The sequence below is a fragment of the Mytilus edulis genome, chromosome 10 (genome assembly GCF_963676685.1).
Source record: "Mytilus edulis chromosome 10, xbMytEdul2.2, whole genome shotgun sequence".
In the NCBI taxonomy this organism is placed as follows: Eukaryota; Metazoa; Mollusca; class Bivalvia; order Mytilida; family Mytilidae; genus Mytilus; species Mytilus edulis.
This window is the reverse complement of record NC_092353.1, coordinates 60131575-60157794: the sequence shown is the minus strand read 5'-3', so window position 1 is coordinate 60157794 and position 26220 is coordinate 60131575. Positions and strand designations below refer to the sequence as shown.

At 32.7% G+C, this 26220-nt stretch overlaps 2 protein-coding genes across 2 annotated transcripts; both read right to left on the bottom strand.

Annotated features, from left to right (window-relative positions):
- Positions 1-17711: 17711 nt before the first annotated feature.
- On the bottom strand, positions 17712-21275 carry LOC139491603 (uncharacterized). Its single transcript, XM_071279367.1, has one exon. It carries the CDS (start codon positions 20768-20770, stop codon positions 18053-18055), a length of 2718 nt encoding a protein of 905 aa, XP_071135468.1. The 5' UTR covers positions 20771-21275; the 3' UTR covers positions 17712-18052.
- A 484-nt stretch (positions 21276-21759) lies between these two features.
- LOC139492876 (uncharacterized) lies at positions 21760-25660 on the bottom strand. Its single transcript, XM_071281029.1, has 4 exons — positions 25648-25660; positions 24094-24285; positions 23577-23821; positions 21760-22026 (listed from the first exon to the last, which is right to left on the bottom strand). The coding sequence occupies exons 1-4, from the start codon at positions 25658-25660 to the stop codon at positions 21760-21762; spliced, it is 717 nt and encodes a 238-aa protein (XP_071137130.1).
- Between the last annotated feature and the right edge of the window lie 560 nt (positions 25661-26220).

The window sequence follows — 26220 nt, the reverse complement described above, 5'->3', positions numbered from 1 at the left end:
ATAGCTGTTTCTTCAAAGTGTTCGACTAAACATCTTTCTAAAGTATTGACTACTATTCTTTCTACAGCTAAAGATGGGCTTCAAAAATATTGTGATGAGACATATTCTACCAGTGGTGTTAACCAGATGTGGATTCTAAAAAATTCGAAAGATCTACTGCTTAATCTTCGATCACAATCTTTGCAATTTTGCAGCAACATAAAGACTTTTGATTTTTCTACGCTATACACTACTATTCCCCATGCTCAGTTGAAAAATCGACTTCACCATCTCATAAAACAGAGCTTTTTCTATAAAAATGGGAATCGTAGATACAATTTCTGGTTTTGGGTTACAGTAATTCATATTTTGTGAAAAATCACGCTGAATCTTCCAGAAAATATACTGAAGATGATATTATCAAAATGCTGGACTTTTTGATCGACAATATATTTGAGTTTGGAGGATTTATATTTCAACAGACAGTCGGTATTCCAACGGGTACTAATTGTGCACCCCTACTGGCCGATTTGTTTTTGTACTTGTATGAAGCAGAATTCATTCAGAACCTTCTAAAAGACAAAAAAGAAAAAGCACCTTGCGAAATTCTTTAATCTTATTAACTTTCAATTATATATTGATGATGTTCTATCATTGAATAACCCATATTTCAGCCAATACTTACATCTCCTATATCCCAGCGAACTTGAAATTAAAGATACTACTGATACCTTGATCTTTTCCTCAATATTGACGCAGATGGACGACTTCACACGAAAATCTATGATAAACGGAACGATTTCAACTTCCAAATTATCAATTTCCCATTTCGCAGCAGTAACATTCCCTCTGCTCCTTCGTATACATATCACAATTGATACGTTATTCTCATGCATGTTCACACTATACGGACTTCATATACACAAGTGTGCTCCTTACCCAGAAACTGCTTCAACAAAGTTATGAGGAGGACAGATTAAAATTGACACTCTGTAAATTTTATGGACACCATCACGAATTAGTTGATCCATACGATGTGTCTTTGACCAAACTAGCTAAGGACATTTTTACCACATGGTAGATTGTGGTTTGTCATTACGTCGTCTAATCTTTCCATTACCGAACGTGACTTATTCCCGATTGTGCCTGTTTTGCTGAATGTGAATTCGCATTACTATAAGACGTGTTACGGTACTTATCTATCCCAAATTCATGTATTTAGTTTGATGTTATATTTGTTATATTTGTAATTATCATCGGAGTTTGTCAAGTTAGTTGACGTCTTTTCTATTATATTCACGTGTTATAGTAAAGAAAATTAATCACCACCTTCATTTATGAGGTCTTTCCACCTTTCCGTGGAAAGACCTATTGCTTTTGTTCTGATTATTAGGTCTTTCCACTTTTCCGTGGAAAGACCTATTGGATTTCTTCTGATTATTATTAGGTCTTTCCACCTTTCCGTGGAAAGACCTATTGCTTTTCTTCTGATTATTATTATTAGGTCTTTCAACCTTTTCGGTTGAAAGACCTATAGGTTTTGTTCTGATTATTAGGTCTTTCCACCTTTCCGTGGAAAGACCTATTGAATTTGTTCTGATTATTATTAGGTCTTTCCACCATTCCGTGGAAAGACCTATAGGTTTTGTTCTGATTATTAGGTCTTTCCACCTTTCCGTGGAAAGACCTATAGGTTTTGTTCTGATTATTATTTTTTTTTTCTTCCGCCTAATTTTTTTCTTGCGTAGTATTGATGTTTCAAAAGATGTCGCTTAGATATTTGGAATATGATATCGTATAGTTTATACGCTTTAAAAATTTACAACCGCATAACAAAATACTTTACGTTGTAAGAGTTATCTCCCCAAACACTGTTTTTCTTGTGGCCACTACTCCTTCGCAACCGTTAAAGATTGCGACAAATTTATTTTACCAAATTGCTCGTTACATCTTCAGGATAAGGTTATTCATTTGGACCAAAGCTGTATGGAGACTCCATATGAGAGTTATTCCCCCTTTTCCATTTAATTAAGTTATATCCATTTCCAACTGGTAAACCATAAGTGATAGAGACATAGGGTCTTCAGATTTGAGGTCCTTGGTCCCAAAAAATGAAAATGAGGTCAAGGTCAAAGGTCAAGGTCATATTCTAAATTTTGATTTTGGCTTATTTTCACTTCTTTTCAAATACCGTATGACATATTGACAAATAATTTTTCATAAAATGTTAGTTGCGACATGTCCTTACTTGTATATTTTGGTTGAAAGGGTGCGCATACAAGAAATGGGAGTTTTTGTCCATCTTACATTTAGAATTATGCGTAAAGTGGTATTACTCATTAACCAAACATATTAAAGACCTAGGGTCTTTTGATTTAAGGTCCTTGGTTTGTGACCTTGAAATTGAGGTCAAGGTCATAGGTTAATACGACGTTCTAGATTTTGACCTTTGCTTTAAAATCACATAAATACATCATAAAGCCATAGGAACTAATATTTTAAACTGATTTTTCATTTTCAATATCAAAATAGATCTTTACTAGTGGAAAGACCTACAATTGTTCTCTGAACAATTGGTTTTTAATTATTAGGTCTTTCCACTTTTCCGTGGAAAGACCTATTGGATTTCTTCTGATTATTATTTTTTTTTTTTTTCTTCCGCCTAATTTTTTTCCTTTGCTGTTTTTTTGTTTCGCAAGATGTCGCTTTGATATTTGGAATATGATATCGAACAGGTAATACGCTTTTGAAACCAACTCTGCTTAACTGAATACTTTCCCATATAAGAGTTATCTCCCCGAACACTGTTTTTCTTGTGGCCACTTCTCCTTCGCAACCGTAAAAGATTACGACAAATTTATTTTACCAAATTGCTCGTTATATCCTCAGGATGTTCTGTTTCATTTTGACCGAAGACGTATAGAGATTCCATATGAGAGTTATTTCCCCTTTTGTATTTGAAATTTTGAAATGTATTTTAAACTGGAAAACCATAAGTGATAGAGACCTAGGGTCTTTTGATTTGAGATCCTTGGTCCAAAAAAATGAAAATTAGGTCAAGGTCAAAGGTCAAGGTCATATTCTAAATTTTGATTTTGGCTTATTTTCACTCCTTTTCATTAACCTTATAAGATATCGACAAATTATTTTTACTAAATTGTTAGTTGCGACATGTCGTAACATAATAATTTTGGTTGAAAGGGTGCGTAGACAATAAATGGGAGTTTTAGCCCCTATCACATCTAAAATTATGCGTAAAGTGATATAACTTATTAACCATACATATTAGAGACCTAGGGTCTTTCGATTAGAGATCCTTGGTCCAAAAAAATGAAAATTAGGTCAAGGCCAAAGGTCAAGGTCATATTCTAAATTTTTGATTTTGGCTTATTTTCATTAATTTTCATTAAACTTATAAGATATCAACAAATTATTTTTACTAAATTGTTAGTTGCGACATGTCGTTACTTAATAATTTTGGTTGAAAGGGTGCGTAGTCAATAAACAGGAGTTTTAGCCCTATCATATCTAAAATTATGCGTAAAGTGATATAACTTATTTACCATACATATTAGAGACCTAGGGTCTTTTGATTTGAGATCCTCAGTTTGTGACCTTGAAATTGAGGTCAAGGTCAGAGGTAAATTTTACGTTCTAGATTATGACCTTTGCTTAAAATTCATATCTATACATCAGAAAGCCATAGGAACTGACATTTTAGACTGATTTTTAATATTTTAATATCAAAATAGATATTTACTGGTGGAAAGACCTTCAATTGTTCTCTGAACAATTGGTTTTTAATTATTATTTTTATTCTTCCGCCTAATTCTTTTCTTGTGTAATATTGGTGTTTCAAAAGATGTCGCTTAGATATTTGGAATATGATATCGTAAAGTGTATGCGCTTTAAAAACTGACAATGGCGTAACCAAATACTTAACGTTGTAAGAGTTATCTCCCCAAACACTGTTTTTCTTGTGGCCACTACTCCTTCGCAACCGTAAAAGATTACGACAAAATTATTTTACCAAATTGCTCGTTACATCTTCAGGATTAGGATTTTAATTTTGACCGAAGTTATCCAATGACTCCATATGAGAGTTATTCCCCCTTATGTATTTGATATAGGTGATATGCGTTTCTAACTGGTAAACCATAAGTGATAGAGACCTAGGGTCTCTTGATTTGTGATCCTTAGTCCAAAAAAATGAAAATAGGGTCAAGGTCAAAGGTCAAGGTCATATTCTAAAAATTGATTTTGGCTTATTTTCACTTATTTTCAAATACCGTATGACATATCGACAAATATTTTTTCATAAATTGTTAGTTGCGACATGTCCTTACTTGGATATTTTGGTTGAAAGGGTGCGCATACAAGAAATTGGAGTTTTTGTCCATCTTACATTTAGATAATTACGCGTAAAGTGGTATTACTCATTATCTAAACATATTAAAGACCTAGGGTCTTTTGATTTAAGGTCCTTGGTTTGTGACCTTGAAATTGAGGTCAAGGTCATGGGTTAAAAGGACGTTCTAGATTTTGACCTTTGCTTTAAATTCATATAAATACATCATAAAGCCATAGGAACTAACATTTTAAACTGATTTTTCATATTTCAATATAAAAATAGATCTTTACTAGTGGAAAGACCTACAATTGTTCTCTGAACAATTGGTTTTTAATTATTATTATTTTTTTTTTTTTTTTCTTCCGCCTAATTTTTTTACTTGCGTATTATTGATGTTTCAAAAGATGTCGCTTAGATATTTGGAATATGGTATGGTATAGTTTATACGCTTTAAAAATTTACAACTGTGTAACAAAATACTTTACGTTATAAGAGTTATCTCCCCAAACACTATTTTTCTTGTGGCCACTACTCCTTCGCAACCGTTAAAGATTACGACGAATTTATTTTACCAAATTGCTAGTTACATCTTCAGGATTAGGATATTCATTTGGACCGAAGCTTTATGGAGACTCCATATGAGAGTTATTCCCCCTTTTCCATTTAATTAAGTGATATGCATTTCTAAATGGTAAACCATAAGTGATAAAGACAAAGGGTCTTTAGATTTGAGGTCCTTGGTCCAAAATAATAAAAATGAGGTCAAGGTCAAAGGTCAAGGTCATATTCTAAATTTAGATTTTGGCTAATTTTCATTTATTTTCAAATACCTTATGACATATCGACAAATAATTTTTCATAAATTGTTAGTTGCGACATGTCCTTACTTGTATATTTTGGTTGAAAGGGTGCGCAGACAATAAATGGGAGTTTTTGCCATTCTTACATTTAGAATTACGCGTAAAGTGATATTACTAATAAACCAAACATATAAAAGACCTAGGGTCTTTTGATTTAAGGTCCTTGATTTGTGAACTTGAAATTGAGGTCAAGGTCATAGGTTAATATGACGTTCTAGATTTTGACCTTTGCTTTAAATTCATATAAATACATCATAAAGCCATAGGAACTAACATTTTAAACTGATTTTTCATATTTCAATATCAAAATAGATCTTTACTAGTGGAAAAACCTACAATTGTTCTCTGAACAATTGGTTTTTAATTATTATTTTTTTTTTTTTTCTTCCTCCTTATTCTTTTCTTGCGTAATATTGATGTTTCAAAAGATGTCGCTTAGATATTTGGAATATAATATCATATAGTTTATACGCTTTAAATACTGACAATGGCATAACCAAATACTTAACATTGTAAAAGTTATCTCCCCAAACACTGTTTTTCTTGTGGCCACTACTCCTTCGCAACCGTAAAAGATTACGACAAAATTATTTTACCAAATTGCTCGTTACATCTTCAGGATTAGGATTTTAATTTTGACCGAAGCTATCCAGAGACTCCATATGAGAGTTATTCCCCCTTATGGCTTGATATAGGTGATATGCGTTTCTAACTGGTAAACCATAAGTGATAGAGACCTAGGGTCTCTTGATTTGAGATCCTTAGTCCAAAAAAATGAAAATAAGGTCAAGGTCAAAGGTCAAGGTCATATTCTAAAATTTGATTTTGGCTTATTTTCACTTATTTTTAAATACAGTATGACATATCGACAAATATTTTTTCATAAATTGTTAGTTGCGACATGTCCTTGTACATTTTGGTTGAAAGGGTGCGCACACAAGAAATGGGAGTTTTTGTCCATCTTACATTTAGAATTACGCGTAAAGTGGTATTACTCATTAACCAAAAATATTAAAGACCTAGGGTCTTTTGATTTAAGGTCCTTGGTTTGTGACATTGAAATTGAGGTCAAGGTCATATGTTAATACAACGTTCTAGATTTTGACCTTTGCTTTAAATTCATATAAATACATCATAAAGCCATAGGAACTAACATTTGAAACTGATTTTTCATATTTCAATATCAAAATAGATCTTTACTAGTGGAAAGACCTACAATTGTTCTCTGAACAATTGGTTTTTAATTATTATTAGTTTTTTTTTTTTTTCTTCCGCCAAACTTTTTTCTTGCGTATTATTGATGTTAAAAAAGATGTCGCTTAGATATTTGGAAAATGATATCGTTAAGTTTATACGCTTTAAAAATTGACAAAGGCGTAACTAAAATCTTTACGTTGTAAGAGTTATCTCCCCAAACATTATTTTTCTTGTGGCCAATACTCCTTCGCAACCGTAAAAGATAACGACAAATTTATTTTACCAAATTTCTCGTTACATCTTCAGGATTAGGATTTTAGTTTTAACCGAAGCTATCCGGAGACTCCATATGAGAGTTATTCCCCCTTTTGTATATGAAATAAGTGATATGCATTTCTAACTGGTAAACCATAAGTGATAGAGACCTAGGGTCTTTTGATTTAAGATCCTTGGTCCAAAAAAATGAAAATAAGGTCAAGGTCAAAGGTCAAGGTCAAATTCTTAATTTTGATTTTGGCTTATTTTCACTTATTTTCATTAACCTTATAAGATATCGACAAATTATTTTTACTAAATTGTTAGTTGCGACATGTCGTAACTTATAATTTTGGTTGAAAGGGTGCGTAGACAAAAAATTGGAGTTTTTGCCCCTCTTATATTTAGAATTATGTGTAAAGTGATATTACTCATGAACCATACATATTAAGGAACTAGTGTCTTTTGATTTGAGATGTTTAGTCTATGACCTTGAAATTGAGGTCAAGGTCATAGGTCAATTGGACGTTCTAGATTTTGACCTTTGCTCGAAATTCATATTTATACATCATTTAGCCATAGGAACTGACATTTTCAACTGAATTTTGATATTTTCATATCAAAATAGATCCTAATTGGTTGAAAGACCTTCAATTGTTCTCTGATATAACTTATTAACCATACATATTAGAGACCTAGGGTCTTTCAATTAGAGATCCTTGGTCTAAAAAAATGAAAATTAGGTCAAGGCCACAGGTCAAGGTCATATTCTAAATTTTTGATTTTGGGTTATTTTCACTAATTTTCATTAACCTTATAAGATATCAACAAATTATTTTTACTAAATTGTTAGTTGCGTCATGTCGTTACTTAATAATTTTGGTTGAAAGGGTGCGTAGTCAATAAACAGGAGTTTTAGCCCCTATCATATCTAAAATTATGCGTAAAGTGATATAACTTATTTACCATACATATTAGAGACCTAGGGTCTTTTGATTTGAGATCCTCAGTTTGTGACCTTGAAATTGAGGTCAAGGTCAGAGGTAAATTTGACGTTCTAGATTATGACCTTTGCTTAAAATTCATATCTATACATCATAAAGCCATAGGAACTGACATTTTAGACTGATTTTTAATATTTTAATATCAAAAGATATTTACTGGTGGAAAGACCTTCAATTGTTCTCTGAACAATTGGTTTTTAATTATTATTATTAGGTCTTTCAACCTTTCAGGTGAAAGACCTATAGGGTTTGTTCTGATTATTAGGTCTTTCCACCTTTCCGTGGAAAGACCTATAGGTTTTGTTCTGATTATTATTTTTTTTTTTCTTCCGCCAAATTTTTTTCTTGCGTAGTATGGTTGTTTCATAAGTTGTCGCTTAGATTTTTGGAAGATGATATCGCATAGTTTATACGCTTCAAAAACTGACAACCGCGTAACCAAATACTTTACGTTGTAAGAGTTGTCTCCCCAAACACTGTTTTTCTTGTGGCCACTACTCCTTCGCAACCATAAAACATTATGACAAATTTATTTTACCAAATTGCTCGTTACATCTTCAGGATTAGGTTGGCTGTTTATACCGAAGCTATATGGAGACTCCATATGAGAGTTATTCCCCCTTATGTATTTGGTATAAGTGATTTGCATTTCTAACTGGTAAACCATAAGTGATAGAGGCCTAGGGTTTTCGGATTTGAGGTCCTTGGTCCAAAAAATGAAAATAAGGCCAAGGTCAAAGGTCAAGGTCATATTTTAAATTTTGATTTTGGCTTATTTTCACTTATTTTCAATTACCGTATGACATATCGACAAATAATTTTTCATAAATTGTTAGTTGCGTTATGTCCTTACTTGTATATTTTGGTTGAAAGGGTGCGCATACAATAAATTGGAGTTTTTGTCCATCTTACATTTACAATTACGCGTAAAGTGGTATTACTCATTAACCAAACATATTAAAGGCCTAGGGTCTTTTGATTTAAGGTCTTTGGTTTGTGACCTTGAAATTGAGGTCAAGGTCATAGGTTAATAGGACGTTCTATATTTTGACCTTTGCTTCAAATTCATATTAATACATCACAAAGCCATAGGAACTAACATTTTAAACTGAATTTTCATATTTCAATATCAAAATAGATCTTTACTAGTGGAAAGACCTTCAATTGTTCTCTGAACAATTGGTTTTTAATTATTATTATTATTATTTTTTTTTTTTTTTTTTCTTCCGCCAACTTTTTTTTCCTTCGCTGTTTTTTTGTTTCACAAGATGTCGCTTAGATATTTGGTATATGATATCGAACAGTTAATGCGCTTCTGAAACTGACACCGCGTAACAAAAACCTTTACCTTGTAAGAGTTATCTCCCCAAACACTGTTTTTCTTGTGGCCACTACTACTTCGCAACCGTATAAGAAACCGACAAATTTATTTTTCCAAATTGCTCGTTATATCCTTAGGATGTTCTGTTTCCTTTCAACAGAAGCTATCCGGAGACTCCATATGATAGTTATCCCCCCTTTTATATATGATATCAGTAATATGCATTTCTAACTGGTAAACTATAAGTGATAGAGACCTAGGGTCTTTTGATTTAAGATCCTTGGTCCAAAAAAATAAAAATTAGGTCAAGGTCAAAGGTCAAGGTCAAATTCTAAATTTTGATTTTGGCTTATTTTCACCTTTTTTCATTAACCTTATAAGATATCGACAATTTTTTTTTACTAAATTGTTAGTTGCGACATGTCGTAACTTATAAATTTTGGTTGCGAGGGTGCGTAAACAATAAAAGGGAGTTTTCGCCCCTCTTATATTAAGAATTATGCGTAAAGTGATTTTACTCATGAACCATACATATTAAGGAACTAGTGTCTTTTTATTTGAGATGTTTAGTCTATGACCTTGAAATTGAGGTCAAGGTCATAGGTTAATTGGACGTTTTAGATTTTGACCTTTGCTTAAAATTCAGATTTATACATCATTAAGCCATAGGAACTGACATTTTCAACTGAATTTTAATATTTTCATCTCTAAATAGATCCTTATTGGTTGAAAGACCTTCAATTGTTCTTTGAACAATTGGTTTTTAATTATTATTTTATTTTTTATTCTTCCGCCTAAATTTTTTCTTGCGTATTGTTGATGTTTCAAAAGATGTCGCTTAGATATTTGGAATATGATATCGTATAGTTTATACGCTTTAAAATTTTCAACCGCATAACAAAATACTTTATGGTGTAAGAGTTATCTCCCAAAACACTGTTTTTCTTGTGGCCACTACTCCTTCGCAACTGTAAAAGATTACGACAAATTTATTTTACCAAATTGCTCGTTACATCTTCAGGATTAGGCAATTCATTTGGACCGAAGCTTTCCAGAGACTCCATATGAGAGTTATTTCCCCTTATGTAAATGATATAAGTATTATACATTTCTAACTGGTAAACCATAAGTGATAGAGACCTAGGGTCTTCAGATTTGAGGTCCTTGGTCCAAAAAAATGAAAATGAGGTCAAGGTAAAAGGTCAAGGTCATGTTCTAAATTTTTTGAGTTTTGCTTATTTTCACTGATTTTCAAATACCGTATGACATATCGACAAATAATTTTTCATAAATTGTTAGTTGCGACATGTCCTTATTTGTATATTTTGGGTGAAAGGGTGCGCAGACAATAAATAGGAATTTTTGCCCATCTTATATTTAGGTTTACCCGTAAAGTGATATTACTCTTTAACCAAACATATTAAAGACCTAGGGTCTTTTGATTGATTTAAGATCCTTGGTTTGTGACCTTGATATCGTATAGTTTATACGCTTTAAAAATTTACAACTGCGTAACAAAATACTTTACGTTGTAAGAGTTATCTCCCCAAACACTGTTTTTCTTGTGGCCACTACTCCTTCGCAACCGTTAAAGATTACGATAAATTTATTTTACCAAATTGCTTGTTACATCTTCAGGATTAGGATATTTATTTGGACCGAAGCTTTACGGAGACTCCATATGAGAGTTATTCCCCCTTTTCCATTTAATTAAGTGATATGCATTTCTAAATGGTAAACCATAAGTGATAAAGACATAGGGTCTTTAGATTTGAGGTCCTTGGTCCAAAAAAATGAAAATGAGGTCAAGGTCAAAGGTCAAGGTCATATTCTAAATTTTGTTTTTGGCTTATTTTCATTTATTTTCAAATACCTTATGACATATCGACAAATAATTTTTCATAAATTGTTAGTTGCGACATGTCCTTACTTGTATATTTTGGTTGAAAGGGTGCGCATACAATAAATGGGAGTTTTTGTCCATCTTACATTTAGAATTACGCGTAAAGTGGTATTGCTCATTAACCAAACAAATTAAAGACCTAGGGTCTTTTGATTTAAGATCCTTGGTTTGTGACCTTGGTCCAGAGGAAGCAGATTAAAATCTTAATTTGTCTTGATATATGCAGGCGGAAACACTTTTGAAATAGAACAAAAGAATCGAAGCTATGTGTTTATCGAGAAAGCGATAAAAGTTAACTTTAATGTTTGATAAAGTAACAAAATTTTAAAAAGTTAATAGAAACAAATAAAACGACAATTTTCTTATTTTAAAAACACCATTTGCATAAGTTTTCAATGTATCTATTACATAGTAATGCAAAACAATAAGATATCAAGTCGACGACATGGTTCTTATCGGGGCCTTTTATAGCTGACTATGCGGTATGGGCTTTGCTCATTGTTGAAGGCCTTACGGTTACCTATAGTTGTTAATGTTTGTGTCATTTTGGTCTTTTCTGGATAGCTGTCTCATTGGCAATAATACCACATCTTCTTTTTTATATATAGTATCTATAAGTTTGATGTAGAAAATGCATTACCTCCGATTTTTTTTATCACGGACGGAGAACATATCAATCTTTTAATTCAGAAATTTTCGTGTCTGCCCTTCCATTATGTGAATCAAGAAAAAATTCCCCAAAACAGGTAACGATTGTATCGAAAAGAGAAAAAATCGAGTGCACCTTTTTATGTTAGGGCATGTTTGGGGTGTATATTTTGTCTTTAAAACGTACAAAGCAAGAGTATTTTATATAGCATCTCGCTTCAGATTCTATCATTATTATATATCAAAGCTACAGGTTGACTTTATAACGTAAAAAAATGACAGTACGAAAAGATGAAATATATGGGTCAATTGAGATACCTATCTAATGAATCACAAAAACAGAGTAGGTGTGTTCGAATAGCAATTTTTTTATAAAAGTACTTGACGACAGTCTTTTAATTTGGATGATGAAAATGTGTGTGTGATAACTAGGGTTTATAATCTTCAACCACTGAAAATGGTTAGTCTGCCTTTCTACGAAATATTTAATTAGAATGTTTTTAAATGCTTAAGAATTTTCAAAAATTCCATCTGACATCCAAACAGACAATATTTTTAAGTTGAATCAATGCAGACAAGATCATTAACTAATGCTCATAAGCTAGTAGATACATTTGTACTTTAAAATATAACTGACATATAACGATCGATCGTAATGGTGCTATGTGGATAAATTTATCAGTTTTCAAGAGCAAAATTGGCAGAGCGTCATCCCTACAATGGCTTCCATTTCTACGACTGTGAGCATGAACTGGCGTAATGGGGAGATAATTTTGAAGAAGTAGAATCCTGACTGTATGAATAACATTTCTGTATATATACAAATTGACAACGTTCCGCCTTGTGATACGCTTTTCGTACAATACTATTTTAAGGATCTACTTTGATGGAGCTCACCTTCACTAGTTTATTCGAATGATATTTTCAAAATATTTCTGTTATTTTATTTGCACGACAAAATGAAAGACGATATAATTTCAATGGGTGTACATGCAATTTTTTTGGCATTTTTAAAAATGTGTATTTATTATTATGTCATTAAAAGGAATCCTAGAAACAAAAAAAAATCTTTTGTCGAGCAGTTGAAGGCTGTGCACCGCATGTCTTTTGGCAAATTCATTTTAAAAATTGAACCCTGTAAAAAAGATACATATGGTAATCTTTGCATTTGAAGCACGTCTTATTTTCTTCTACCTATAGGATAAAACTTTCATATTAATATGTGTATACCAACACGATTAATCATTTGATACAAAACGATAGTTATATAAATACGGATATTTCTTAGAATTGAGGGTCATCCTTTAAAAGTTACGGTCATCATTTACAAATTACGGTCATCTTAAAAGCAGTTACGGTCAGCCTTGTTATGAATCGCTGATTCTGTTACGATCATCTCGATTGTGATTTACGGTCATCTTGGCGATTTTTTCAAATCGAATTTCCCGTTTCATGCACATTTCTCAGAAGTAATTAGTGATTTCCGAGTGATTCTTTTATAAATTTACATCGTTTCAATGTATGATTTGTAAAGAAAATGATATAGAAACACTTTAACAGACAATACAGAAACTGACCTAATTTTTCATCCGACATCTTGTGATGACCGTTAATGCAGTTACGGTCATCAGCTTTACTCCATGAATAATTGTTCAAGTTTCTCTTAGATCTGATATGTAATCAATTGTTTCATACTCAAGTAAACATTTGATAACAACATGTGTAAAAAGATATGACAAAATAAACGAGCTCAAGCGCATTGGGACACCTGTGTTTTAAATATTTACTTATATTCGATTATCTATATTCCTTCTCAATTAGAGGATTAGACTGTATTGATGAAATTGACAAAACTAATCTACAATTAAATCAATGTTGTAGCATCTGATATTGCCCCACAATTTGTTTTGTGTGAATATTCGTCAGTCTATTTGTTCTTTGTATGTATCGTTTGAAGGGAGTTAAGAAACGTTAGTTTCTTATTTGTGTCCAATCCAGGGTTGTAGAAATGGGAGCGAGTCAATTTTGTAAAAAGAAAGTATAAACTTTTAAGTTTATTTTGTGAAAGGTGGTCAAGATATGCCATCGTATACGTCATGAATATCTATTTATCGTCCTTCTCTTCGCCTATATCACCCTGCTCTGTCGCTCAGTAATTCACGTATCAAGACTTCAAAACGAGACCATGCATTATCAGCGACGTCACAATGTGAGAGGAGAAGTTATCAGCGACGTCACAATGCGAGAGGAGACGTTATGAAGCTTGCTTTTGTCAAGCGTAAAGCTGTCTTAGGAAAAGGGGAAAAGAACAGAAATAGAACGATAAACAGATAATCTGGTTTTCTTCGTAAAGTTGTCGTAAAATATCAGCCTCTCGACACAATGTGAAACGTTTTAGCTCGTTCGCTACGCTCACTCGCCAAAAATATTCACATTGTGGCTCGCGGCTGATATTTTACGATATCAATGTGTAGAAAACCAGATAATCTGTACATACAGAATACCTGTTATTGGGAAAGATAGACAGTTGTGCTTGATGTATTTCACAAAAAATTAAGTATTTTATGTTGATCTTTATCTGGTGGGACGAAAAGCAATACGAATGCATTTGCGTTCCACAAAGAAATTAAATAGTTCACTTCTTTTATATAAAATTGTATATATTCATCAATACAAATTTGTATCCATCACACACTTTTCCTTTTCACATACTATTTTTGACAGTATGATGATTTTGGATACCGTATTTCAATAACGTCATCGACAGATTAATAATGTTTCAATTTAATCAGTATTTTTAGAAAGCAGAGCAAAATCTCTCTTTTTTCAATAATTTTACTATCTATTTTTTTTAATGCTCCTGATCAGTATTCATTTTTGTTAACTTGATAAAAATGTTTTTGATAATAACAGGAAAATAAATCATTATAAATGTCAATTGGAAAAAGCTCAAATAAATTTCTATTTCAAATACAAAAAGAGTCAAGTTAGCAAGACATTGATCATACAAAAGTTTTTTAAAGTGAGCACTCCCCTAGGTATACATAGTTGATTGTAAAAATATTGAACTTTTCAAAGACGTTGCTGATATACAAAAAAAAGTTAAAGGACTTACAATTTTTATGTATAATTTACATTTCCAAAAAAACATCATTCCTCTTTTAATAATAGTCGCTACCAAAAGAGGGGCGAAAGATACAAGAGGAAAAGTATAACTCACAGATCGAAAACAAACTGACAACGTCATGGCCAAAAATGAAAAAAAGACAAGTAGACAAATAATAGTAAACATGACACAATATAGGAAACTAAAGCAACACGAGCCCACCAAAGACTGAGGGTGATATCAGGTGCTACAGAAGAGTATGTGGATCATGTTCCACATGTGGAACACGTCGTGTTGCTCATATTATTACAAACCCGGTAAAAAGTCTATTTCGGTTGGTCACATTCTTGGAAAGGGAAGAGGAGTTTAGTAACGACGTAAAACATATCCGATAATATCTGTGAAACGGTTATTTCATAACGGTAAAACAATTTTTAATAGCGTCCGTAAAATTTACGAAGGGATGATTTTTACTTCACTATTCGGTATTCTTGATTTAATAGCTTCCTTGTAAGCTACCATCTATCAAGGAAATTATGATAGGATCAATATTACTTTATTGATAACTCGTTTGAGACATTACTAATATTTGATATGAATTTCATAACTATCAAACATGAATTCTGGGTCAAAATTTGCTAACATTGGGTAATATTGTACAATTCCAACGGACATACTTCTTGTAAAAACAGATGATCAATACTAAATTTCCAGCTTCTGTGCGGTCTTGCTAACATAAAACACTAAAAAGAACTATAAGTGAAAGATCATTTGCTATGCAATTCTTCAGTAAACTTACTATTCAAAAAGACTATATATTTTTGAAGTCCAGTTTGTAACTCACTTGATACATAGCTGAATCAACTCTTTGGTATAAACTTCATGAAAATCGGACAAGTAATCTAGGAATGATGGCGCCTAATTATATTTAGAAATATATGTGTAAGGGCGCCTACATGTTCAATATAAATCGTAAAGATAACTTAACCATTGTTAGTACATTGTCTGTAATGAATAATTGATATTTCCCAGTGAAATAAAAACCTATGATTTCACATGTGCAATGAACCTATGATTTCACATGTGAAATAACAAGAGTGCACACCTTCTTTACTAATTATTGATATTATAGTGAAAGTCCTAAGTATAAAGCTTTATTACAACTGTCACATAAACTTAACATTAACCAAGATAGCTAAACAAAGACCAATGAACCATGAAAATGAGGTCAAGATCAGATGAACCATGCCAGGTAGACATGTACAGCTAACAAAGCTTCCATACAACAAATATAGTTGACCTATTACTTATAGTTTAAGAAAAATAGACCAAAACACAAAAACTTAACACTGTGCAATGAACCGTGCAATTGAGGTCATGGTCAAATAAACCTGCGGGACTGACATATAGATCATAATATATTTCCATACACCAAATATAGCTGACCTTTGGCATATAATATTAGATGAAAAGACCAAAACTTAAAAACTTAACTTTGACCACTGAACCATGAAAATGAGGTCAAGGTCACATGACATCTGCCCGCTAGACATGCACACCTTACAATCATTCCATACAACAAATATAGTAGACCTATTGCATAAAGTATGAGAAAAACAGACCAAAACACAAAACTTAACTATAACCACTGAACCATGAAAATGAGGTCAAGGTCAGATGACACCTGCCAGTTGGACATGTACACCTTCCAGTCCTTCCATACACCAAATATACTAGCCTATTTTGCTCATAGTATCTAAGATATGGACTTGACCACCAAAACTTAACCTTGTTCACTGATCCATGAAATGAGGTCGAGGTCAAATGAAAACTGTCTGACGGGCATGAGGAACTTGCAAGGTACGCACATACCAAATATAGTTATCCAATTACTTATAATAAGAGAGAATTCAACATTACAAAAATTCTGAACTTTTTTTTCAAGTGGTCACTGAACCATGAAAATGAGGTCAAGGACATTGGACATGTGACTGACGGAAACTTCGTAACATGAGGCATCTATATACAAAGTATGAAGCATCCAGGTCTTTCACTTTCTAAAATATAAACCTTTTAAGAAGTTAGCTAACGCCGCCACCGTAGCCGCCGTAGCCGCCGCCGGATCACTATCCCTATGTCGAGCTTTCTGCAACAAAAGTTGCAGGCTCGACAAAAACCTATGATTTCACATGTGAAATAAATTCGATAATTTTGCTCTTCTTTTGTCATGAAGTTGTCGATGACTACAAATCAAAATTGTTAAAGAGACAATTTTCCTTCATGTTCCTGTTCATTTCTGTTTAAAATTTCATTGTCGATATCATGAAAAAATAACCCCAAAACAATTGAATATTAATCAGTATTTAACTCGTGATCAAACAATTCTGAATTCTTGAATTTAATACATTTATAGCCCGTTAAAAAGGTGAATATCCAAAATTGTCAACTCGAGAAGATTATTTCACTTAGTGTTGTCAATTTCGGATAGTCATCGCTTCTAAGGGACCACAACTTCTTCATTATATTAAACTGACAGGGGAAGGGTATTTTGAATCATTGTAACAGCACTTTCCCCTTCTTAAGTCTATAACAAACATAAGTTGACGCTCAAAAATACCTGTAATTTAAATATGTCTTAGAATTCTCGTATGTACAGCAAAGGTAGATTTGTTTTGGTAAAATAGTGATTACCCTGTAAAGGACCGTAATTAGAGATATCATCGCCACAAGATGCATGTCAAACCCCATATTTCGTTTTCTCTCGATCAATGTGTAACCTGTAACTGGAACGTTGCCATTTTGTTTATTTGCGTCTGTGACGTCATTTTCATCAAAACAAAATCAAAAAACTGAAAAAGGTTATTCGGTGAATAATAAGGTTATTTATCGCTGGTGTAAATTTTTTAAGTTATTCGACTTTCCTTGCAATTGAATGAAATTTAACTGACTTATTCAATGTCACGTGATCACTTTTAACCAAAGAGAATTGTTTATAATATATGTAAGGTATAAGAATTTTTATTAATCTTCTATATTTGATTTTTTAGTTTTTTATTCATTCTACAAGTAATATGAACTGAATTTCGAATTCCTCTGATATTGTTGATATAGAACTAGCTGGCGTGTTTTTATCTTTGCAACGTGAAAGATAAAATATTATAAAAATGTGATTTGGTTGGACAGTTATGAATCAAACTGGTTTCAAACGCTTACATAGTCTGCATTCCACCATTCTATTAGTACTAATTGTTGTAGGTATAGGCATTTGGAGAAGTAGCACTGCGCTTAGTATAAGTTTCAGAAGTAGTAGTAATCATAGTAGTATTATAACTATCAGCAACTTGTTGTACTAGTAGCCGAAATAGACGAAGACTTGAAAGTAGAAGAAGATCAATTTTGATCGTGTAGATTGCAACGTATAAAAGATATTATTTAATAGATAATCTTCTTGTCCGTTGTTTAAGTAAAGAAATTATGGAAGAATATACTTCGACATCAAATTCAAACATTTTGCAGTCATGTAGATGCTTCCTTGAAATTGAATTTGGTCCACCCCGTGAAATATCCAGAACGAACGTCATCAACATTTCTTTAGTGTTGTTTAACCACTTCAAGGATATTTTATTCCAAACCGTTTTCTTTTGTTCAAAAACTGTTGTTGCTTGTTTTAAAAGAAATACATATATGTAATCCCAAAAATCTGATGGTATGCCAAAGTCAAGTAATGATTGCACTTTATCAACACGTTTTGTCACGCCTGCCTCCGTTATAATATAATATAGGAGAGAGTCTAACTTTTCAGCATGAAATTTACTGCCTAGTCCAAGCTTTAATAAGTGCTTTAAATCATCCCCATTAGAACCTCTTGAAATGAATGATAGAAGAGCTAGACGATGCTCGTTATAGTTCAGTCCTTCGGCTTTGACGCATTCATTTGTACAAGGAACGGTCTCCGGATATATTTCAAACTTATGCATGTTTACTAACAGCTGATATAATTTGAGATTGCCACTTTGCGGTTTATTTTTGTTTTCAAGTGCTATAATATGGTGCAGTATTTCTGTATGATTCTTCCATAGAGCAAGTTGTATAGACGTCACTCCATATTCATTTTGCATGTTATAATCTGCACCCGTTTGGATAAGATAGGTTGCTATTTCGACATTTCCTTGCATTAATGCAGAGGTAAGTGGCAAAATGTTACCAGTTAACTGAGAATTTATTTTACACCCATAGTCCACCAAAAGCTTTACTATATCAAAGTGACCAGTTTCTATTGACGCTAAAAGTGGTGATTTGCCATACACGTCACACAAGTTGATATCGCTACCGCTCTGTATCAAATACAAAACAATATCTAAATGGCCTTCTTCTGAAGCAGCACACAGTGGTGATTTGTTACGAAAGTTGCAAAAGTTGACGTCTGCACCGATTTCTACAAGCATTTTTAAAATTTCTATGTAACCCCCTACTGAAGCTCTAAATAAAGCTGTCATTTCACTATGTAAAGGTATATTCACGTCTGCACCGTTTTGAATGAGACATTTAGCTATAGCGGAATATCCCTTTATTGATGCTATATATAAGGGTGGTACACTGGGATTTAAGATTGTAAATCCGGATTTAAAAGCATTGACATCTGCTCCGTTTTCAGCTAAGTATTTTACGATCTCATAATATCCATTATATGTTGCAACATACACTGGAAATTCATGATAGTTGTCTAAATTGACGTCAATACCAGACTGTACTAATAGTTCTACAACTTGTAATAAACCATAGTAACATGCTGCATTTAGAGGATCAAGAGTTCTATGATAATTAGACTCCAGGCAACCGTCGGACATATACAAGGGTGTAGCGCCTAGGCTCTCTTTATTTACATACCTAATAATTAGTTCTATTAAGCATAGATCGCCATTGTAAACGGACAATAATAGTAGTCTGGCTTGTTCTTCTATATTTGAACCGAAGACGATGTCAGTAGAATCGTTATGATCAAGAACATGATTAACAATTTCTTGTAAAAGACGAGTGTGCCCGTAATAAACAACCCAACTTATCAATCTGATCGAATGTGTGACATATTGACTTATTTTGCCTTCAAGTGATTCTCGTTCCCTTTTATCGTTTAATAGTTCTCTTCTTATTGTTTCATCACGGTAAATATCTTCAAATTTCCTCTCACCTAGGTCATCATAATTTATTAAATGATCACTGTTACCAATGCGTGGAGTTAAAAATGTAAACTTAAAATCCTCGTACGGTTTCTTCCTGATCAGTTCAATGAACACTTCAAGGAAAGGCTGGTATGTTAAAGCCTTGTTCATAAAAACATCAAACAGTTTGTTTGATTCTAGATCCAAATACAGTCTTTCGGCTAGTTTTAGAAAATGACTTTCTTTTATCTTAATGTTTAAATCATTAAACGTAGGACTCCCAACTACAATCACTTTATTTAATATAAAATTACTTGGCATGAATTCCAGTATCTGTTCCGGAAATTCCTGCCCATAGTGGTAAGCAATGGCTTCGTAAATTGAATCATGAATAAACGAATAGTCATGTCCTATCTCCATTACAAAAGTACCTTCAATATTAGACAAAGCATCGAAAATCTTTCTATCTGCTGTTCCTCTATCTAATCCACAAGAGTTGTAAATCCTTTTCTTTACATGATTTGAAGGCATATTTTCATTGGATAGTTGTTTGTTGTTGACTAGACATAACACCAAAGACACATATTGCGCGGTATTTGTCTTTTGTAGTTTACTCATTTCTTCAATTATATATTCAAATGGCCTTTCAAAAAAATTTGAGCCAAGCATCTGATATTCTACATTAGCTGCAAACAATTGACACAAAAATGGAAACATAATTTTTGTATTCTTTAAAGATAACTTATTATAAAACTTTTTGTCGACGTCTGCCGCTGAACAATGATTTGTAAGAATTTTCATTTTTTCTATTTCATTTAACACGCTGGTCATGCTTTCTAAGTCAACAATATTTTCAAGCACGAATGGTTTTGATATTATAGCCTCGTTATAAACTGACTTTCGACATGTGAGCAAAAGTTTTGACTTATCATTAAGTGATCTTATTATGTTTATCTCGCATGAAACTATATTATTAAATCTGCTCATATCTACAGCAAAAGAACCTAGGATATCATCTAACAGAAACACTTGTCGAATATGACAGTTTCCATATCGTAGTATTTCCTCTTCTTTACATATAGGGACAACCTCCCACCCAAGCCTTTCGAACAGTAGTGCTATATGTCTTGCTGTTGCTGTTTTACCGGAACCAGGACCGCCGATAATTGTCACTATGTGATGTTTTTTAGCCTCTTCAAATGCTTCTCTGTATCCCTGTGTTTCATCACAGAATACAATATCCTGTCTTTTCCAATCTTCCAAAACTCTAAGTTGACATTCTTAAATAATAAAAAAAAATATGCGTGATTTATATTTGTATATTTCATAGTTTGTATTTGAATAAAGACCACATGTTCTGAGGGCAATAAAGATCGTTCCGCAGATTTTGTAATGAACAAATACTATTAAGGAGAAGGACTCAAACGGTACATCGGTGTCAGAAGATAGCCACCCTAACCCTGATTAAACAAATATTAAGGTTTATTTGAAAAAGGGACATTTTAGTAACTACTTTTACAACTTTCAACAATTTAAACGGGTGTTGCGAAATTGAGTCATAAATGTGTTGTAAAGTTTAAGCTTGAACAAATGAAATAAGTGAAATAAGATTCTTACGATTATAAAATGTTATTTCTGGTGTCAAATGAAGCATATGCGAAAGGTGATTTGCTGAGAATTAAAGATTAATTAAATTGTGTCTATGTATTCTGTTTGAAACATGTTAACATGTTTATAAAAATGTTAAAACATAAAAATTGGGGTCATATGAACAACGCTCGAAAACCCGAGATGAATAAATTTAAATTTCAAACAATTGTTTAATTTCAGTTTTCATCATAAACTCGCTCTGTTTGATTGTCATGAAATGTCGACTCATTATATTTTACGTATTTTGTTGCTCAAGAATTATCATTTTTTTAATGATTTTGAAATCAAACCGATGCATATTTATAAATATATAGCAAAGGAATGATTTATCTAATCTTAAATATGTGATGAGGAATGTGTTTTTCATTTGTTTCTTCTATATCCTTTCTACAGTCAATAACAGCATCCTTTATATCTTTTATTTCATCCTGACAGGAAAATAGTTCATTTTGTAGTTCATGTATCTCATCTTTCATTCTGAAAATATTCTTTTTCATACATTCTATTTCATTTTTCTGAGATCCATTGAACTGAGTGCATTTTAGTGATTCTATTTCGGTTCTCTTAGCTCCTTGGTTCAATCTGTTAACAGCCTATAATAACACGTTCTATTTATATATATAATAGTTATCATGAATAAACTCATTAGGGATTCCTTACAATGTTTGGTTAGAAGGGTTTCTGTTTGTAATCGTGTGGCTGTTTTATAGAAGTATGAACGACGCGTCGACTAGGAACAAACTCTGCAACAATGGTGACGTTGCTTAACTAAACTTACCACTGCTTTGTGGTGTTAATTTTCGTGTACATATATTTTTTTCATGCATTTGTTATTTAAACCATCGAAGAATGTTACTTGGTGTTCGCGTATTTTAAATATGTTTGTACATTGCTTGCATAACACGATTTTAAACTGTCTAGACTCATCAGTGATATGATTTAGTAATCCTTCATTTGTGTAATACTTGAAATACCAGATAAGTCATCGTATATGTAATTTTATTGATTTTGTCCCATTCTTTATGTTACATTTATAATTAGTTTGACAGGGGAACCATTTATAGTAAAAAGTAAAATCACAAAAACACTGAACAACGAGGGATATTCAAAACGGAAAGTCCTTAATCGAATGACAAACCCGAAAGCTCAAACACATCAAACGAAGGGATAACAACTGTCATATTCTTGACTTGGTACAGGCCCGTACCTTGGTAAAATGCCCATACTTTGTCCATGCACCTGGTCTTGTTCTTTGTGATATCGTCATTTTTGATTTTTAACCACGGTTCGTCTTTTTAATCGAGCAGCGATAAAAGACCTATCCAGATTTTAATCCAATAAATTGTTATATTCCTTTTTTGCAAGTTGTATTGAGAATTATCTGCCCAAGTGCAATTGATTAAATTGTCTTTGTTAAATTATGCAAAACATTGTTCGGCTATTTTTTTTATTTTTTTTTTGTAAACTTTGATATTGTCAATCCTAAGCTATCAAATATTTGACCAAAGCAATTTTTCGTATTTCTTAACATTTGTTATGATAGATAATTGATCAAGGCCTTGCCTAATACACAATCATAATATCTAATATATTAAAGTTCAAACCATTCAATATCCTCGAAAGGCTTTGGACGAACAACATTGAAAAGTTGAAGATCAAGAAATTTATAACAACTTTCGGCAATAAAGACATCAGAACTGATATTCCCAAGTAAAAACTATAATTTAAATAATTCCTAAATTGCAGTTGGTTCACATTAGAATAGTGACTTTACTTGTGAAAGACACCTTGAAGCTTGATGCATTTTAGTCAAGGTATAAGCTCATATTTTAATGACACAATCTCAAAACGTGTCTATTCGGCATTGAATATTGAACTTTTGACGTGTATGAAGATTGAAATCAAATATATTGATATACGAAACTGATAAAGTGTTATTTTTTAACAATCTTTAAAAGTATTGTGACATCAAACAATTTACCGTTTCTTGCATATTATTAACTTTCAAGGTTACAAGGCTTACGATTGGACCCACAGCTTCTTGGTCGAACTTCTATCTTTATCTTAAATAGAGGACATACCAATTTATTTACAACAATTATTTAAGAACAAATGCTTTTGAACATCTAAAATAATATAATACCTTAGAAAGGTCTTCCCATTGTTTCAAAAATTGTTTATTAGATATCTTGAATTCTGTGTTATGGGCTATTTTGTTTCTATAGCAACGGATTCTTTCAATATCATCTGCTTCGGATCGATCTCCAGGTAATGGTTCTGTTCCCCATCCACTCGTTGGAGGAGCAATTTTGTGATTGAGGGTATTCCTGATTAGTTTATATAGCAATGACGAGTCAAAGTCAGTACTTTTAACTTGGCCACCTGAAACTGGTATATAAAAAAATAATCATATTAAATATGATACAAATTGATCACACAATATTATTTCTCAATGCGCACTTAAAGCTCGTTCAACAATAATCAAATGTGAAAAACAAAGTATAAAAAAGGAACCTAAATAATGAAATAGTTTATACAGCAAAGCTTTATCTCGAAAGAAATTAATGTATTTGTGTTCGTTATCAACAGAATGCAATAAAGTATTGCACACATATACTAAAATTTGGAAGAAAAACACAAGTCTATATATTGATACATACCTGGAAAAAGAATGATTTTTTCGTCTTTTCTCCAAAAAAAGGTACTACATTTACTTAGATGCGATGTGAGTAATGATTTCGGAACATGCGTATCGAAAATAAATCTTAAGGCATCCGTCGCATGCTTCTGACAAAGTAAATAAATCCGGAGAAAGTTTATTTCTTCTTGATTTAACAGTTTAGAAACGTTTCCTGGAAGAGATAATAATGATTTAATACTTTAATAGGTATTATGTAGTTGTCTCCAACCAGATGATCACAATCACTCGTTCGAAGACTTATATGAGTTCATAATACTTTTTATTACATATTTGTTACGAATACGTTGGGTTTTGCATATTTTTTTATGTAGTTACCTCAAAATTGTCCGGTGAAAAAAAAAGGTTTTAGGTTATTGTGCCCTGATTTCGAATGACGTGACGGTAATGCATCCTTAACGACAATTGATAACACTTTTGTGATAAGAAATTTAAGATTTTACCTGTTATGTTTCATTAAATTGTTATAATTTAACTTTTTTTCTCTTTTCTGCAGAACTTAGATATGTGATAAGTAGATTAAAAAATGTCTTTTCCGTGTTTGCCCTGGTATCATCCCGAGACTCCAATATCGGCCTTAAAGTTTAGCCGAGGGCTGATAAGGGTGGAGGGATGATTCCAGGGCAGTGGTCGAAATTAGCGCTAGTCCGGTAGTCCGGGACTAGTAAAATTTGCGTCGGACCAGTAGATTTTGTCAGCTAGTGGTCCGGCGGACCAGTAGAAATTTGTCGATAAAAATCACTGATTGCATCGCAATCTCCGTTTGTTTACAAAACAATTTACCTGTGAAATCAATTACACGGTACTGGGGGTATTACAATTGATCAAGTTAATTAATATCTCGGGTGAGCGTCCTTCACAACAATATAAAATGTGGAAATTTTTGAAAGGAGTTAAACCGTCGGACAAAAAAATTAAGATAACTGAAAATCAAAAGGAAGATCGAAATAAAGTATACGAAAGTGACAAAAGGAAACGCAAATACCAAAAATCATGGGAAAAAGATCGTGAATGGTTGCATTATATAGTAGATCGGAATTTAATGAACTGTACAATATGTGAAAAATTTATATTAGTGTTTGTCAAATTAATGTCATTTTTGCAGGACCAGTAGATTTGGAGCCGGACCAGTAGAGTTTTCAGTCCACTGGTCCGGCTGGCCAGTACGCAAAAAAGCTTAAGGTTCATGTGGACCCTATGGCTAAAATGGCCGTATTTTCACCTCAAAATTTACTCTGAGTACAGACAAACCTGCGCACCTGTAAAAAAATTCAGGCATAGCATGCCCTAGATAAATAAATTTCAAATATGTTTTATGTTTTAGAAAAATAAAAACTTACCAGGATTTTGCCGTACACTTTTTTTCATTCCTCCAGAAGGTGCCAAAATAAACTAAGTTGGGAAACAGGTTTGAGAACTTCCCCACAGGTAATAATTGAAGTGAGCTGTATTGCTTGACATGGACATGAGATGGACAATAGATACATGACAATAATTGGTTATTTAAACTGTGTACCTGAGTGGACCATATCAAGGTAAACTCAACTGTTTGTCAATTTAATCATCTTCTGCAGGGACGAAAAAAAGTGTACGGCAAAATCCAGTTAAGTTATGAATTTTCTAAATCATACAATGCATTTGATTTCTATTTATCTAGGGAAACTTTTCCAGATGCACAGGTTTGCCTGTACTCAGAGTAAAATTTGAGGTGAAAATACGGCCATTTTAGCCATAGGGTCCACATGAACCTTAAATTCGACCCCTGTTCCAGGGTCATAATCGAAAAGGGCATGTTATAATATGATAGTATTACGTAAGTATTTCTGTATTGTCCTTGTTGTTGGTTCGAGGCTTGCTGTATTGGCCTGAGGTGTGTTTATGGTGAGTTTATGAAAACTGCGTCTTCCAAACAACTGTTTACTTTCAGTTTGTGTTTATCGTGATTTTCGATCTAAAATCAAGAGACGTTCCGAAATCCTGTATTGGCCGGATCAGAACTCGGCCAATACAGAAAAAAATCTATATTGGCCGAGTTCTGATCCGGCCGAGTTGACACCTTATATTGCATAGACAGTTTTCATTATATTAA